This window comes from Rhincodon typus, chromosome 1 (genome assembly GCF_021869965.1).
Source record: "Rhincodon typus isolate 14 chromosome 1, sRhiTyp1.1, whole genome shotgun sequence".
Taxonomy (NCBI): domain Eukaryota; kingdom Metazoa; phylum Chordata; class Chondrichthyes; order Orectolobiformes; family Rhincodontidae; genus Rhincodon; species Rhincodon typus.
In genome coordinates this window covers 77535076-77554092 of record NC_063332.1, presented here as the reverse complement: position 1 = coordinate 77554092, position 19017 = coordinate 77535076, and the positions used below count along the sequence as shown (strand labels likewise).

The following is a 19017-nucleotide window of genomic DNA, read 5'->3' as shown; positions in this document are numbered from 1 at the left end:
TATCGGATTCTCCAGCATCTGCAGTTCCTACTATCTCCGATTGCATTTAAGAGACATTACTTTTGCATTTTTAAGTAATCCGAGACCTGCCCCTTATCTCCCCATACCTGTCACCCACACTCCACAGCCTCCTGTCCTTGATCATACACAGAGTTTAAATTTCCTCATCCAAACAGTGTGCCTGTCTCCTGGATCGAAGTGTCCAAGTAACTTTTCCCCACCTTGAACAGGGCCACTGGCAGTAGCTTGGACTCAGCAGAAGTTGCTCAAGATGCAACAGATGTATTGATTTTTGAATACCTTGGTGTCCAGCAGCTCCCATGTGCTGCAGCTGCAACAACACGACTTGTCATCTCTATTTTATTTGTTAATTAAATCACTAGTATCCCTGCTCTTTGTACTTGAAGAATCCCCACTCAACACTTCATTGTGCTTTTTCCTGTTTATTACACACTAATATTAGTCTTGTACCTAGAAAGCCATTTTTTTTAAATAAAAAAGAAACTCGAACCTATGCACAAATTAAGACCTTTATTTTTAGCCTTCAGCATAAAAGTGCCACAAATTCTACTCACCAGTCAGCTGCTTTGTTTAGGCAAAAGCAACCAAAACCCCATCTCCTTCTACTCCTGAACTCCTTCAGTGCTAAGTTGCAAGAAATTGCTGACTTACTTATGTATCCAACATATGGGAGGGACGATGGCCTAGTGGTGTTATCGCTAGACTGTTAATCCAGAAACTGAGCTAATGGACTGGTTCAAATCCCATCATAGCAGATGCTGTTGATGACCATGTAACCCATCTGCCTCACTAATGTCCCTCAGGGAAGGAAATGTGACTCCAGACCCACAGCAATGTGGTTTACTCTCAACTGCTGTCTGAAATGGCCTAGTAAGCCACTCAGTTGTATCAATCACTATGAAATCTCAACAAAGAAATGAAACTGTACATACCACTGGCATTCACCTTGGTACTGGAAAAAAAAAAGCCCTGTTGACCCTGCAGAGTCTTCCTCACTAACATCAGGGGTCTAGTGCCAGAACTGGGAGAGCTGTCTCACAGACCAGTCAAGCAACTGTCTGACACAAACATATTCATGGAATCATACCTCAAAGACAACGTCCCAGGCACCATCAGTAATCCTTATCGTCTCTAAGTCACTGAAGTCCTAATGAAGGGTTTCAGCCTGAAACATTGACTTTCCTGCTCCTCTGATGCTGTCTGACCTGCTGTACTTTTCTAGCGTCACACGTATAGACTCTGGCTTCCAGCATTTGCAGTCCTTATGGTCTCCAAACCACCATAGCCATCCCTGGATATATCCTGTCCCTCCAGCAGGGCTGACCCAGCAGAGGTGGCTGCACAGTGGTATACAGGAAGGAGGGAGTTGTTCTCAGAGTCCTCCATGTAGACTCCAGCCCCATTAAGCCTCCTGGCTTCAGGTTAAACATAGACATGGAAACCTCCTGCTGACTACCACATACTGTCCTCTGTCAGCTGATGAATCAGTACACCACCATGTACAACAACATTTGGGGGAATCACTGAGAACACAAAATAAAATCCTCCACCCAAAGTACAAATGTCCACCACCAAGAGAGTTGCTCGGCAGCACCAAGACTGATAAAGCTGGTCAGAGCCTAAAGGACGTAGCTTCTATGCAGCAGATGGTAAGGGAACAACATACTCTCTCATCCTTATCAATGTGCCAGGTGAAATTACTGTCCATGTCAGTATTGGTAAGAATGACCTTGTGAAGATGAAAGTCCTGTCTTCACTTTAAGAATATCTTCCATTGTGTTGTGTGGTACTGTCACCATGTTAAAAGGGCCAGATTTTGAACAGACCTAACAACTCAAGACTGGACATTCATGAGGCACTGAGTGCCATCAACAGGAGCAGAATTGTACTCCAGCACAATCTATAACCTCATGGTCTGGCATGTCCCCCACTCTACTATTGCCATCAAGCCAGGGGAACAACATTGATTCACTGAAGAATTCAGGAGGGCATGCCAGGAGCAGCATCAGGCATACTTGAGAATTGAGGTCTCAACCTGGTGAGGGTACCAAATTGGACTAATTACATGCCGAACAGCAAGTGATAGACAGAACTAAGCGATCCCACAACTAACGGCTCAGATCTAAGCTGTGCAGTGCTGCCACATCCAGTTGTGCATGGTGGTGGATGATTTAAACAATTCACTGGAAGAGGGTTCACAAATATGCCTCTCTTCAATGATGGAAGAGCCCAGCACATCAAAAGATGAGGCTAAAACATTTGCAATAATCTTCAGCCAGAAGTACCAAGTAGATGATGCATCACAGCCTCCTCCAGTGGTCTCCAACATTACACATAGTCTTCAGCCAATTCAATTCACTCCAAGTGATAGCAAGAAACAGTTGGAGACACTGGATGGTGCAAAGCTATGGGCCCTGACAATATTCCGACAGTAGTACTGAAGACTGGTGCTCCAGAACATGCCAGTCCCCTCGCCAAACTTCTCCAGTACAGACACAACACTGCCATCTACCTAACAATGTGGAAAATTGTCAATGTATGTCCCATACACAAAAAGCAGGCCAAATCCAAGCCAGCCAATTACTGCTGCATTAGTCTACTCTCGATCATCAGTAAAGTGATGGAAGGTATGATCAACACCAAGTGTGGGTTCTGCCAGAGCCATTCAGCTTCTGTCCTCATTTACAGCCTTGGTTTAAACATGGACAAACTAACTGAATTCCAAAAGGTGAGGTGAGAGTGACAGCCCTTCACATCAAGGCTGCATTCAATAGTTGTGTAGCATCAAGGACACCTCAAAACTGGAATCAACGGCTATTGGGGGCAAACTCTCTGCTGGTTGGAGACATACCAAGCATATAGGAAGCTGGTCATAATTGTTGGAGGTCAGTCATCTCTGCAGGAGTTCCTCAGGGTAGTGTCCGAGACCCAACTATCTTCAGCCGCTTCATCAATGACTTTCCCTTCACCATAAGGGCAGAAGTGGGGATGTTTGCCAATGACTGTACAGTGTTCAGCACTACTCACGACTCCTCAGATACTGAAGCAGTCCATGTTCAAAAGCAACAAGATACAGACAATATCCAGGCTTGAGCTGACAAGTAGCAAGTAACATTCGCACCACACAAATGCCAGGCTCTGACCATCACCAATGAGAGATAATCTTACCACCATCCCTCAACATTCAATGGTGTTACCATCACTGAATTTCCCCACTATCAACATCCTGAGAGTTACTATTGACCAGAAACTCAAATGGAGTTGGTACATAAACATAGTAATTACAAGAGCAGGTTAGAGACTGGGAGTACAGCAGCAAGCAACTCACCTCTTGACTCCACAAAACCTTTCCATCATCTACAAGGCACAAGTCAGGAGTGTGATGGAATACTCATGATGTGCCTGGATGGATACTGCTCCAACAGTACTTAAAAAGCTTGCCACCTTCCAAGTCAAAGCAGTCCACTTGATTGGCACCACATCCACAAGCATACACTCCCTGTAACACCTAAGATCCTCAGACAGCACCTTCCAAACCCAGGACCCTTCCAACTTGAAGGAGAAGGGCAGCATTTACATGGGAGCACCACTGCAGGTTCTGCTCCAAACCACTTACTATCCTGACTTGGAAATATATTACTGATCCTTCACTGTCACTGGGTCAAAATCCTGGCATTCCCTCCCTAAATGGCATTGGGGGTCAACCTACAGCAGGTGGACTGCAACGGTTCAAGAAATAGCTCATCACCACCTTCTCAAGGGCAGCTAGGGACAGGCAATAAATGCTGGCCAGACAGTGATGTCCATATCCCAAGAGTGAATTAAAAAGAAAACACATTACTCTGTCACCTTCACCACTTGCCTTCCCATCTATTTTGTTATCCACAAATTTGGCTATAGTCCATTCACTTTCCTCATCCAAGTCATTAATATATACTCTGTATAATTCTGACCCCAGCACTGACCTCTGTGGCACACCATTCATTTTCATATGAATGGGTGAGATATTTGGAAGAAACTGAAGTGATTAAGAGTTCTAAAGATTCAATGGACCAGTTGTAGATACAAGGCTATGAAGTGTATGTTGGGAGAGTAATTTTGTCTTCTGTACAGATTTATATCAAGGTGTACACTAGGTTTACAGATCTTGGTACCCTCTACAATATTTTTTAATCCATGTAAAAGCTAGGGTACTGGAGATGCTCACCTAGATAAGGACGAGTCTGTCAGGCAAGAGGGAAAAAAATTAACACCTTTCATATTCACAGAATATTCCAAAGTGTTCCATAGCAAATTTATTACATTTGAAGTTATCATTGTTGCATAGGCAAACATAAGGGCTAATTAGCACAAATAACAATGTAATGGATGATCATGATTTATTTGGTGATTCTGGGTGAGCATTGAAAGTTATAAGGATACCAGGATAAAATTATCTCCTATTCCAATAATGCCGTGGGATCTTGGGTCCACCTGAATAGCAGACAAAGGCTTGGTTGACAACTTAGCTTATTGATGATACATGACACTTAAACACTAAGAACTTATCTCAAATTAGATACCTTGGGTGAGGTAAATCTGTGCTTTCTGGTGCAAATTCAAACTTGGATCCTGTAAAATCGGCCATAGTGAATCATTCATCTCTTATACATCCTATCTGATCTTGCACTTCACTGACTTCAGTGCCATGCAAAGAAAAATAAATTAGGTGTATGTTAATAGGCAGCTGAACCAATCTCTAGTTTTACTACACTGCCTGAATCAAGTTACCTTCTGTGTCATTGAGCCCACAAGACATTAAGCTGGCAAAATATTTCCAATAATGAAAAACCAAGCTCCAAAAGGTGAACAAAATTTAAAATATTTAAATAATACTTCAAAAGAATGTAGCAAAAACAATTACATATCGTAAGTAAAAGTACAACTTTGTGGTTGAATAAATTACCCTGGTTAATTATTTTGCAAAACTACAAGTCTGTATCAAGACTCCACAGAGAACTGTGGATATGAACCCCGAGATCCCTCCTCCTCCACACTGCCAAGAATCTTTCTGCTAACCCTGTATTCTGCTTTCAAATTTGTCCTTCCAAAATGAATCACCTCTCACTTTTCAGGGTTAAACTCCATCTGCCACTTCTCAGCCCAGTTCTGCATCCTATCAATGTCCCTTTGTAAACTAGAACAGCCCTCCGCACTGTCCACAACTGGACCCACCTTCGTATTGTCTGAGAACTTATTAATCCATCTTTCCACTCCTATATCCAAATCACTTACAAAAATCACAAACAGAAGAGGACCCAGAACAGATCCTTGTGGTACACCACTCGTAACTGAGCACCATGTTGAATATTTTCCATCCACTACCACCCTTTGTCTTCTAAGGGTCAGCCAATTCTGAATCCAATCTGCCACATTTCCCCCTATCCCATGCCTCCTTACTTTCTGCATGAGCCTACCATGGGGAACCTTATCAAACGCTTTACTTAAATCCATGTATACCACATCCGCTGCTCCACCTTCATCCACGTGTTTGGTCACCTCTTCAAAGAATTCAGTAAGGTTTGTGAGGCATGATCTACCCCTCACAAATCCATGCTGACTATCACGAATCAAACTGTGCCTATCCAAGTGATCATAAATCCTGTCTCTCAGAGCCCTTTCCAATAATGTGCCCACCACTGAAGTAAGACTAACTGGCCTGTAATTTCCGGGGTTATCCCTATTCCCTTTTTTGAACACGGGAATGACGTTTGCCACTCTCCAATCTTCCAGCACTATACCCGTGGACAGTGAGGATGAAAAGATCATCGTGCGATCTCTTCCCTCGCTTCCTGTAGAATCCCTGGATAAATCCCATTAGGCCCGGTGGACTTATCTATCTTAAAGTTCCTCAAAATTCCTAGTACATCTTCCTTACTAACATCCACCTCCTGTGGCCTGCCAGCCTGGTTCACACTGTCCTTCCCTAGGTTCCTCTCAGTTGTGAACACCGAAGGAAAGTATTCATTGAGGACCTCTACTATCTATTTTGGCTCTGTGCACAAATTCCCTTCACAATCCTTGATTGGCCCTACCCTTTCTCTGGTCATTCTGTTAACATTGTGAAATAGGATAAATTGACTTATTTTGAAGAATGTGTTGAGAACTGTATTATCTAAAATGTTGTTGATTGTCACAGCTCTCAGAATTAATAAGTTGTAGGAAGATGGATTGACCAGAGACCTTATCACGGAGATGGAAGCTCTTAAGAAAATTTTTAACACAAGTTGTGTATTTACAGAGTATCAGCCAGACAGGTACAAGATTTAAGGACTAGTTACATAATAACAATGAATTAACAGTGTGGTAGAGATACGCACCGAGTGCCCTCTTCAACATTTACTTTGTGGCAGAAACACCTAATTTGACAATCTAGAAAATATACCACCATGTCAGAACTGAAAACATATGTACTATGGGCAAATAATGTTCACTGAAATTGTTGGTATGTGACCAATTAAATAAAATTTATAGTAACCAACTAAAAGTCCATTACTCATGCTGTCTTGTTATTACAGGTGCGGAGATATGATTTTGGCTGTCAATGGAAAGAGTACGTCAGGAATTAGTCATCCACGTCTGGTGAAGATGCTGAAGGAAGCAAGGGGAAAGGTTATGCTCACTGTGGTGTCCTGGCCTGGCAGCCACCTATAGATTAGTTACATCAACTTGTCATGAAAAGAACCACAAAGGCTACTAATTCAGCATACAGGCAATAACACTGAAATGGCTTTATATAGTTCTGACAACTTATAAAGCTTACTAGCGTTTTCAGGAGTTCCTTTGCTTTTTAAATTATATTTTCTGATAAAAACTCTTAGTTTAAGCACTCATAGGGACTGGATATTTAAAAATGATTAAGGAACTCAAATCAGTCAATGCATCTTATTCGTGCAATTCTAATCCAGTTGCAGAGGGATTGAAATGTTCACAAGTTTATTGTAATCTTAAACACACAAGTTTTGCTGGTGAATGGATTTTCTTAAACTGATGCTTCAAATGTCGTGGCAAACTTTCAGTAAAATCAAATGTCAATGAACAATAAATGAGTAAGTTTCTTATTTTACCAAAAAAATTGTTGAAAGAATGGCTTATGGCTTGAGTAAATCTTACCACCTCTTAGAACATTCTAAATAGTTAATTAGGTACCTGTACAGATTCCTGATTTACCTATACTGCAAATATGGTGGCCATAATCAACTTGTATTTTCAGGAAACAAGTTATTTATTTGTGCTTACACAGTACTGAATCCTCTATTCAAGAGAGCAGGTGGAATACATACATTAAGCCAGAGAGATTTTAGATGTATACTGAACAGAGGTAAAGAAGTGTTGCCCAGAATAGGAAGTGCAATATCTTCATATTTACTTAATCAGCGTGCATTAAGTAAAATAGGTCAATTATACTAATTCTAGAAGTATTGCAGAAGCCTGCATAACAAAATGCACCATTACCATTATGGCTGGACTCTGCCCCCAGCCAAAGATGTCTGGAGAAAATAAAAATACAGCAAGGACAAATGACTGGTACTGTAAGATAGAAGTGTCCTGTAATAGAATCTTCAGGAATACTAAATCTCCAATTTACAATTGGTAAAAGTAAAACAACCAGTTTTAAACAAAAAACAAATTTTATTAATCTTCAATAAACTAATACAAGCATTGTAATTATGTTTTAATAACATAGTAGATGCTTAAAAGCACCACACACCTCAACAGTCCTTTGAAATAATTTTGAATTTCTGACTTCTGCAGAAATTCCATTTAGTAAATTACCATTACCTGAACAATTTTCAAGCATTTCCAATATTTTCCTTCCCAACCTTGGCATTATAACCAAAAAAGGAAGGGACCAGAGATTTAATTGCTGCTAGCAGCTTCACTGGGCTCTGGCTCCTGGGAAATTTCCTCACTGGCTTCTTTATCTTCCTTGCTTCGTTTAGATTTCTTGTGTTTGTGTCGTTTATGGCCATCCACCTCTTCACTGTCATGACGCCGTCTGCTGCTGCTATGGAAGAGAATTTATTACTGTCACTGCTCTGCTATTGGCAACATCTATTTCTCAAATCACACTTCTCACAGATCAGAATTTCCACAAGACGTTACGATACCTATTCAAATCCACAGATTTCAGATTACACACAACAAAAAAAAAAATTTAGAGCTAGGAGGTCTGGAACATGGTTCAAACTCAGGTGACTAGTTGAATGAAATACAATTTTCAGATTCAAGCTGGAAGTCAGGAACATTTTCCACAGGTTTACGAGCAATTAGAAAATCCCTGCTGCATTGCCTACAATTTTCATATACACAGTGCACAACTTTGGGGTATTAATCCGCAAAGTGGAGTGACAGTGGCCATTTGTGATGGGGGTGGGGGGTACCTGGACTCAAATTTCACTTTAATTAACAGATAAAAGCACCCCTACTACTTACAAGCATCTTCACTGCAGTGAGCTTGGGTACTCTTCGATCCAGTTATTTTTCAAAACCCATCAACCATGTAGAACTAATTTTGAAAAACTGTCAACATTGTTCAATGGTTTTGATGGGAATGAAGAAATGGTACAATTTTGTGATGACGTGCTTTAAAGAAGTTTGGAGTCAGCCAGGATGTTTGGTTCGGACACAGACAACATATGAACATACATCAAAAAAACATTAGGAGCAGTAGGAGGCCATTTAGTCCCTCTAGTCTACTCCTTGATTCAACACGAGCGATTCAACACGCTGATTGAGGCCAGAAACCAATGCCACATTCCCAATTAACCCTAATAACCTCTGGCTCCTCGATCAGTCAAGAATCTATCTCTACCTTAAAAATATCAACTCTATCTGCTATCTGGCAAAGATAATTTCCAGAGACTCACGACTGTCAGAAAATACTCCTCAATCTGAGTTTCAAAACCGTATCCGCATCTGTTCAGCCTCCACCCTGTCAATTCCTAAAAAGATTTTGCAGGTCTCAATAAGATTACCTCTCATTAGTTTAAACTTCAATACATACAGTCTAAACTGTCCAACTTTTCCTCAATGTAATCCCCATCCTAGATATCAATCAAACAAATCTTCTCTGAACTGCCGCCAATACATCTTCACCCTTTCTCAAATAAGGAAAATAAACCTTGCACAGTACTCCATATACAGTTTCACAAATGCTCTGCACAAGTGCAGCAAAACATCCATACTTCACAGTCAGAGAGTCATAGAGTGATACAGCATGGAAAATGGGCCCAAACTGGTCCATGCTGACCATGGGGCCCACTCAGCGAGTTCCAATTGCCCACATTTGGTCCATATCCCTCTAAACCCTTCCCATCCATGTACCTATCCAAAAGTTTTTTAAATGTTGCTATTGTACCTTCCTCAACCATTTTCTCAGGCAGCCCATTCCATATACACTCATTCTCTGCATGAAGGCTTTGCCCCTCAGGTCATTCTTAAATCTTTCCCCTCTCACCTTAAACCTATGCCCTCTAGTTTTCAATTCCCCATCTCTGGGAAAAAGACTATATGCATTCATCCAATCTATTCCCCTCATGATTTTATACATCTTAGTAAGGTCACCCCTCATTCTCCTATGTTCCAAGGAATAAAGTTCTATCCTGGCCAACCTCTCCCTATAGGGCGGCACAGTGGTTAGCACTGCTGCCTCACAGCGCCAGCAACCCGGGTTCAACTCCAGCCTCGGGCAACTGTGTGGAATTTGCACATTCTCCCTGTGTCTGCTTGGGTTTCCTCTGGGTACTCTGGTTTCCTCCCACAGTCCAAAGATGTGCCGGTAACTTGCCCGTAGTGTTCAGGGATGTGTAGCTTAGGCGGGTTATGGGGGGGGGGGGGGGAGAGAGGAGCTGGATGGGATGCTCCAAGGGTCAGTGTGGACTTGTTGGGCCGAAGGGCCTGTTTCCACACTGTAGGGATTCTATGATAACCCAGGCCTACTAGTCCTGGCAAAGTCCTTGTAAGTCTTTTTTGCACACTTTCTAGTTTAACTATGTCTTTCCTACAACGGTGACCAAAACTGTACACAATACTCCAACAGCGGTCTCACCAACGACTTATACGACTGGAACATAACATCCCAACTCCCGTACTCAATGCTTTGACCAATGAAGACCAGCCTGCTAAATACCTTTTTCACTACCCTGTCTACTTGTGACACTGCTTTCAACGAACTCTATACTTGTACTCCTAGGTCCCTCTGTTCCACAACACTCCTCAGGACCTTACCACTTACTGTACAAGTCCTACCTTGGTTTGACTTTCCAAAGTGGAACACCTCACACTTACCTGCATTGAGTTGCATTTGCCAATCCTCAGCCCACTTCCCCATCTGATCAAGATCCTTCTAATTTTTGATAACCTTCCTTGCTATCAATGATACCTCCTAATCCACAAACTTACTAATCACACCTTGACATTCATATCCAGATCATTTATGTAAATAACAAATAACAAAAGATCCCAGCACTGACCCATGGCACACCGAGAAACAACCTTCAACTATCACCCTCTGCTTCCTATCATCGAACCAGTTTTGAATCCAATTAGCTAGCTCTCCCTGGATCCCATGCGACCTAACCTTCATGACTAGCCTGCCGTAAGCAACCTTGTCAAAGGCTTTACTAAAGTCCATATAGACAACATCCACTGCCCTACCCTCATGTATCCTCTTGGTTACCTCTTCGAAAAACTCTAAAAAGATTTGTCAGACATGGTTTCCCACGCACAAATCCATGCTGACTAACCCTAATCAAACCTTGACTATCCGCATGTTGGTGGATCCTGTCCCTCAGTATCCTCTCCAATATCTTGCCTACCACTGATGTCAGGCTTGCTGGCCTGTAGTTCCCTAGTTTGCCTTTGCTACCTTTCTAAAACATTGGAACAACATTAGCCACCCTCCAGTCTTCTGAAAATTTAGTATTCCATAATATGCTACTTTTTTATTCCTCGTGCCAAAGTGGGCAAGCTCACATTTTCCTGTTGCGTTTCAGCTGCCAAATTGTTGCCAAATGACCTAACATACCTATATCATAGCATCATAAAATCCCTACAGTGTGGATATAGGCCAATTGGTCCAACAAAGCCGTTTCTCCGAAGAGCATCCCATCCAGAATCAGACCCCCCTACCCTGTTCCTGTAACCCTGCATTTCCTATGGTTGATCTACCTAACCTACACATTCCTGGGCACTATGGACAATTTAGCACAGCCAATCCACCTAACCTGCACATCTTTGGATTGTGGGAGGAAACCGAAGCACCCGGAGGAAACCCACGCAGACACGGAGAGAATGCGCAAACTCCACGCAGACAGTTGCCAGAGACTGAAATTGAACCAGGGTCCCTGGTGCTGTGAGGCAGCAGTGCTAACCACCAAGCCACCGTGCTGCCCCTTTGCAGACTCTAGATCCTGTTCATACTGAGCTTTCTTACCTATCTTTGTATCATTAGAAAATTTAGCAACCATATATTTAGTTTCTTATCTAAATGATTGATACAAGTTGTAAATAGCTGAGGCTCTAACAATGATCCCTGTGGCATTCCACTCATTACATCTTGCCAACCTAAAAACTAACCTCTGCTTCCTTTAAGCCAATTAATCCTCTCTACACATCCGATTATGTTAGTCCTTAGATGATGAACTCTTGCAGGATAACCTCTGATGTGACATCACGTTGAATGCCTTCCAGAAATAGAAGGGCATTACAACTATGGGTCACCCTTTATCTATGTTGCTTGTAACTTTCTCAAAGAACTCCAACAAATTAGTAAAACATAATTCTCCTTTCACAAAATTGTACGGGCTCTGCATTATGATTTTCTAAGTGCCTTACTATAACCTCAATAATAGATGCTAGCATTTTTGCATGACAGACGTTAGTTCAACTGGCTTGAGTTTTTGGCTTTCTGTCTCCCTCCTTTCTTGAATAGGAGAGTCACATTCGCTTTATACCAACCTGGTGGGGCATTTCTGGAATTTGAAAAATTAAAACCAATGCACCCACATTTTCAGTAGCCCCCTCTTCTGATTCTCTAGATGAAATCCATATCAGCAAGGAGACTGGTCAGGTTTTAATTCTAACAATGTTCTCAGCATCTTTCCCTGGTAATGGTCATTATTATAAGCTTCCTTTCACTTACTGGCATTGTAATTGGCTTAATAATCCCTCAAGTAGGAAGGGTTCAGCTTTATGTCACCAACATCTCTCACCTTGATCAGCACAAAAATGTTAGGCCAGATATGAATCTACATTTTAGTATCAATGATGCCCAGAAGCATCATAACGCAATAGGTGTAAAATGGGAATTCTTTGTGGATTCATTTTAAAGAAAATTAAAAATATGTAGCTTTACTGAAAGCAGTAAGTTTTGTTACCTTCGGGAAGATTTGTGTCTCCCTCCTTCTTCTTTGTCCCGGTGTCTGCGCTCTTTATGCCGATCTTCTTTATCCCTGCTGACCTTGTCCCGATGATGGTAATCACGATCATAGCTTTTATCAGATGAATAATCTCTGTGCCTATATCGACCTTCGTCACTGTGGTTAGAGAGAAATGAATAAAGATTGAAATCTTGATATATTTACAATTTTCAAACATGACGACAATATTCTTCTGCTTAAAGACATTGTGTACTCCCCTATTCACCAAACACTGCACAAATGCCCCTGAAGTATTTTCCAATTTCTATCAAACATATTTACCATTCATTCCACCACTGGTTAAACTGCACCTCTACTTTTACTGTGCTGAAATACACCATTTATTTGTATTCATCAAAATACACACAGACAAGCAAGACCAGTGAAGGGCTAGATTCAAAGTTTGCAGATGATATAAAACTCGGAACAGTGTAGAACTCCAAAAGGACATTGACAAGGTTGGAGGAGTGGATGGATAAATGGCAGATGAGGTCCAATGCAGAGACGTGTGAGATTACGCAGTTCGGAAGAATGTGGAGATAGTACAAAATACAAGGTACAATTCTGAAAGGGGTTCAGGAGCAGAGGGATCTGGGAGTATATGTGCCCAGATCATTGAAGATGGCAGGACAGGTGGAGACAGCAGTTAAGAAAGCACACAGTCTCCTCAGTTTTATTAATAAGGGCACAATGCTCAAGAGCAAGGTGATGACATTGAACTTGTTTCAGACACTTGTTACAGCGTAGGTAGGGAGAAGTTGGTCCAGCTTGTAAAAAGGAACAAAGATCAGACGGCACAGATTTAAAGTGATGTACAAAAGAAGCTAGGGTAAGATGAGAAAAAGCTTTTTCACACAAGTGGTGGTTATGGAATGGAATGCACTGCCTGGAAATGTGGTAGAGGCAAATGCAATTGAGACATTCAAGAGAACTGGATGATTATTTGGAGAAAAACAGTGTGCGCAGATATGGGGATAAAGCAGGAGACTGGCACAAAGTAATGATGCTTGTTTGAAGAGCCAGTGCAGGCATGGTGGGCTAAACGGCTTTCTTTTACATTGTAACAGTTCTGTAATTCACCATTCAAGCTTTAAGAGGAAGCAAAAATTATTTGCTGAGATGATCAAAACCTTTTGGTGGATTAAGCTATTCTTAACAGAGTAATTCAAACAAATATTGGTAGTAGAATTAATGGGAAATTACAAAAGTAAGAAAGTTACAGCTTGTGTTACATATGCAGACAACACCCACCTATGCGAAGTTCCACCTACTAGTCATACAACACTAAATCACCAGCCAATTTAGATCCAATCAGACCCATGTGCAACTTTGCAGTTTTTGTTGAAGAGAGAAAACGTGTTGGGTGCACCTTGTGCATTTTTCCTAAAAGCAAAAGGTACAAGGTCTTCTCTAAGATAACCCAAAAATAAGTTTTAAAGTCCTTTTCATCAATACAAGGTAAAATAATTTGGCAATTCAAGTTGCTAAAGCTGATAGAAAAACAAAACGAAGCACGTTTCCATAACATGCCTAACAGTACTACTGCACTGCTACCAATAAAGGCATAACTACAATGAGCAAAAGGAGTAAATGTTAAATAGTGAATTTCAGATAGGGACGTGGCAAGTCATATTTTGAAGATAATAAACGCATTTTTTTAAAAAAGACGTTTAAAATAACCGAAATATGGCATCCCCAGGGTCCTGATGGGCAACTTTGGTCAAAATTCTTCAATTCCAGAAATAGTACTGAGGCTATGAATCATAGAAAGTAAAACATGTTTCAGACATCAAGAATGTTGAGTGTTTGAAGGAAAGGAACTTGTAACAGTCAGCTTGCTTAGAAATAACATGTGGCTGTAAGCGTTCACAAACGTGTAAAGCTGCCAGAAAACTTTAAGAAAGCCAGAAGCAGTAAACAGCACTGACATTCAATGAAAAGGGATATCCTCACAATTAGCAAAATCAAACCCCAAATACATTTCCTATTACAAATGCTTTGACTAAAATGTCATCATTGGATCATCACTGCTGAAAGGAAATCAATAGTTTTCTGATTATGAAGCAGCTTAATGCTGGCATCAGAACAACATTTCAACTTTCTCTGGAGGAAATACAAACTCATTTAGTTAGTATGGCTTTATAAGAGTAAAATATCCAAATCATTCATAGGGACACCGAATCTCAGAACAGAATGTCAAGTTACAATAAATTAAGTTTAGTATTTAAAAAAGCAAACAAAACAAGAACTAATATGGTCTCAGCCTATTATCATTATTGATTTAATATCCATAATGAAGGAAGATAAAAGATTATGAAGCACAAAGATCAGATCTTATTCTATATGCAGTAAATGATAATGGGAATAATTACGGTCAAAAATATTTTGTGGATCAATTACTTTCACAATCTGAACAAGCCACCTTTTGATGTCCGAGATGTTCAAAAAACACCTTATCTTTGCAGCAAAGTAATGTAAAATAGTGGATGCTGGAAATCTGAAGTAAGAACAGAAAATGATAGAGCAACTGAGTAGGTCTGGCAGCATCTGTGGAGAGAGAGAGAAACTGAATTAAAGTTCAAAGATTTTTCTTCGAAACTGTTCAGAACAAGTTTTAGTGCACTTACAGCACTATCTATGATCCTTGGTCCACAGATGCTGCCAGACCTGCTCAGTTTCTCCAGCATTTTGTTTTTATCTTTACAGACCATACGTATAGGATAAACAGATCAGAGGCTCTCTGGATTTGACTTAGCCAAGCTCACAAACAGTCATACATGTTAAAGATGCAAAGACACAGACAAGACAGTGGTAAAAGCTGAAGTGAAAACAAGCAAGCAGGAAGAGAGAAGCAACGTTTTATCTCTGTCTTGTATTGATGAGTAGCAACTGGAAACACTCTTTTCCACAGTGATAGTACATTAAAAGTTTGAGAACCTTTGGTTTTACTTTAGCAGTTTACTTTTTATTCAGTTGGCTGGTATCAGGCAAGGATCCCAATCAAACTACAAGGCCTTCCTCTCATCCATCAACTGCACAAATTAAAAGACAGACCATTCCTACCCAAAAGTTAATAGCTGGTAAATTTCAGAAACTGTAAGACACACTGCCACCAGTTGCAGATAGGTTCAAGCGACTGTCATTCTCCACGGTAACATAGGTTTGTGCTAAAGATTTAAAGATGAGGAAGCAATGGGAGACTGCAGAGTATCCTTCTGTGACCATAAGAGGGTGAGTTTCAATTGGACAACATGGTAGCACAATACCATTTCTGAGCTTTACTGCTATTTGGTAATCTGAAAAGACACAAGTTTACTAATCGTCATAATGTGAAAGTCCACTGAAATGGGTGAAGGCAAAGATAAAGTCACCATAGTACCCAGTGGACCACAGGACTGCTCTCTCACTAGAGAGAGACAGACAGACAACTGGTGGTGGTGTAACCTGAAGGTTACTACACAGGCGAGGTCTGAGGTTAAGGTGACCACATGGTGACCTCTGCGATATAGGAACTGAACCGGCACTGTTGGCGTCATTCTGCATCACAAACCAGCTGTCTACCCAACTGAGTTAACCAACCTACAAGTGCATTGAAGCAACTTACCATATGATTGATATAAAATTTAAAAAATTTCACACACAAACATAGGTTGGTACCTACCTTCACCTACTTCAATGGATTTTCAGATTACGACAATTAGTAAACTCGTGTCTTTTTAGATTACAGAATAGTAGTAAAGCTCAGGAGTGATAACAGCTGTTCTTACTCTGACAACATTACTTACGGTTCAAATAATTTTCCAAAACTGCAATATATTTAAATAACACTAGTGATATTTTCAGCCTAATTCCCATCTAAAATGCAAGTTTTCCTTACTTTTGTCTAACTTTCTCATCCTTCCCAAGATCTTTTCTCAATTTATTCACATGTACTTCAACAAGACGTTTTCCTTGCTTCCCACTATGGTTTTGAAGGACTTCCTGAAACCATCATTGAGGATTTTGCTCACAAGGTCATTAAATCAGTATCTTGAACAAGTTGCCACTCCTTGGTTTGGACCTGGGCGGCCAACACTAGTTAGTGTCAGAGTTCAGCACCGATGCAATGCTATAAACTGCCCTTTCCAGATGCGACAGTATTAGCTCCACCTTCAGTGAGTGGGATACCTTTTTGAAAACTCAAGTTTCGCACTTTAGAATTTTTATTTGAAGGTTTACATTATGCAAGGCAGTTACGGATAAGCAATAAATGTTGGCCTAGCTTGTGACACACAACTCCCATAAACAAATAAAAAAAAAGAAGTAACTGGCCAAGACATGACTATACATACATCAATTTCAGTGGGATGCAAAATGGTAATTGACAGCAGTTGGAAAATGATTGAGCCATTTGAGGTAGAGAGTTTCTCTTATTACTTCTGCACCATGAGCTCTGAAATACCCAGTGACCTACCTTTTGGTTTTCTATTTCTTATCAAAATGCGGTCCCCCATAATAACATCTGATACTGTGTCAAGGTACATATTAAAGGCAGACAACACAGTTCTTCTCATCACCTTCACTGTCTAATTTGTCACATTCTTTAACAATGAGCAGAAATTTGCTCCAACTAAATAACAGCAAGGTAATTAACTACAATTCCAAACTCAACTTCTAGTCACCAACCCTGGACTGTTTACAACCCTGCTAGCCTATTTAACTCTAATCCTACAGTGTACTGATTCCACCAACACGGCTGCCAACATTCAAGGCTGTAGCATCGCCTGTGTTCATTCCCGTTGACATTCCGGCTGCTGAAATTCTTGTCTGCACTTCTGTTTCCTTTACCAGCCTTGCAAACTTACATCTATAAACTTCAGATCATTGAGTTGCAAAACTATCAGCAGAACTTCTCAGGAAAAACTCAACAGGTTTGGCAGCATCTTTGGTGAGAAAGCACCATTAACATTTCAGGAGCAGTGATCCTTCTTCAGAACTTCACTGGACTGGAAATGTTAACTCTGCTTTCTCTCTACAGATGCTGATTTTTTTCCAGCAATGTCTGTTATTTCTGTTCCATCTGCAGTTCTTTGTTTTTGTTTTAAGCAGAGTATCTTCAGTGTTATTCACCCATCATTCATGTGCTTGCTGGTCCATGCTAGTTTCAAGTCAGGCAGTGCCTCAATTTTAAAATGCTTATTCTTGTTTTTAAATGCTTCATGGCCTCAAAATACTCAACATCTGTAACCCCTGTTAGTATTACAACCCTCAGATCACTGCACTCCTTCTGGCCAACTGCATCTCTCTGATGTTTTTCTTCCACAGATGGTTTCACCATTCAAGATATCAAAGCAGGAACAGGGCACTGAGTTTGATGAACAGCCATGATCATGTTGAATGGCGAAGCAGGCTTGAAGGACTGTATGGTATACTCCTGCTCCAATCTTCCATGTTTTTATGAGACCTGGAATATACTATGTGGCTCTCCAATTCCTTTTCCTCCTTTAAGATAGCATTAGACTCAAGTTTTAGTGACTCGTTGGAATAATCCCTCTAGTGGATTATTGCTATATTGTGTTTGTTAATTACTCCCATGAAATGCTTGGGATGTTTTAATTTAAAAAGTGCTATATAAATGCAGATTGTTATGGTGTTGGTGGTCTTGTGACTGGTAGATTATAATATCTATGGGGAAACTATTATACCAAAATAACCAAATATGCTAAATGCCCTCTCGGGAACAAATTAGTACCAAGAACAAAAACAGAAATTGCAGAACGCTCTGAAGAAGGGTCACTTGACTGATTTCTCCCCAGAGTTGCTGCCAGATCTGCTGGGATTTTCCAGCATTTTCCGCTTTTGTTTCAGATTTCCAGCATCCGCAGTTGTTCTGGTTTTTTTTTTAAAAATAACCAGCAAGATTTCACTTTGTGTAATACGAATCAGAACTAGCACTAATTAAGCATGAACAACAAATGAATGATACTTCAAACAGAAAAAGAATATTCCCATTAAACGGGTGATGCAAAGACATCTCACCCAAATGTCACACTTTTATGAACCTCCTCTCCCTTGGATTACAACATACTGGTGGCATAACTTTCCAGAGCCCCTTTTCAATTGATAAGCAATAACACTCTGGTTGATGGTTTGGCAGCTCTTCCTCAGCTATTTGCATAGCTTTCTAGGTTTTAGACCCCATTCAGTCAGTTTGCACAAGGCCACCAAGAGCTCCTATCTCATTCTGCCAACCAGAAAAAACTGACCTCTTCTTGAGTATAACTGCCTCTTGTCACAACACAATATATTCCCTTTCTACCTGCCTCTTTTCGCTTGGCAGCTGTGTGCAGGCCTTAACACTCCAGCTACACTGTTAATAGCTAGCTATATGATATTGACATCCGAACTGCTTGCATATTGGTACAGCTTCCAGATCAAGGGTCACAAGGTCATATAGAGTCAGAGATAGTAGGAACTGCAGATGCTGGAGAATCTGAGACAACAAGGTGCAGAGTTGGATGAACACAGCAGGCCAAGCAGCATCATAGGAGCAAAA

At 40.7% G+C, this 19017-nt stretch overlaps 2 protein-coding genes across 3 annotated transcripts in view; one reads left to right on the top strand and one right to left on the bottom strand.

Annotated features, from left to right (window-relative positions):
* lnx1 (ligand of numb-protein X 1) overlaps window positions 1-6980 on the top strand; it is a 124614-nt gene extending 117634 nt beyond the window's left edge. Inside the window, exon 11 of the mRNA XM_048599435.1 lies at window positions 6579-6980. Within this exon, the coding sequence (XP_048455392.1) occupies window positions 6579-6714 (136 nt within the window). The 3' untranslated portion in view covers window positions 6715-6980. The remainder of the gene's footprint in view (window positions 1-6578) is intronic.
* Window positions 6981-7672: 692 nt separating this feature from the next.
* Window positions 7673-19017, bottom strand: part of fip1l1a (FIP1 like 1a (S. cerevisiae)) — a 99646-nt gene continuing 88301 nt past the window's right edge. The window contains exons 15-16 of one of the 2 annotated variants that reach the window (XM_020528008.2): window positions 12441-12599; window positions 7673-8065 (exon numbers count right to left, since the gene is read on the bottom strand). In XM_020528008.2, the coding sequence (XP_020383597.1) occupies window positions 7921-8065; window positions 12441-12599 (304 nt within the window). In that variant the 3' untranslated portion in view covers window positions 7673-7920. Of the gene's footprint in view, window positions 8069-12440; window positions 12600-19017 lie in introns of both variants that reach the window. The other variant, XM_020528007.2, reaches the window with a different exon arrangement.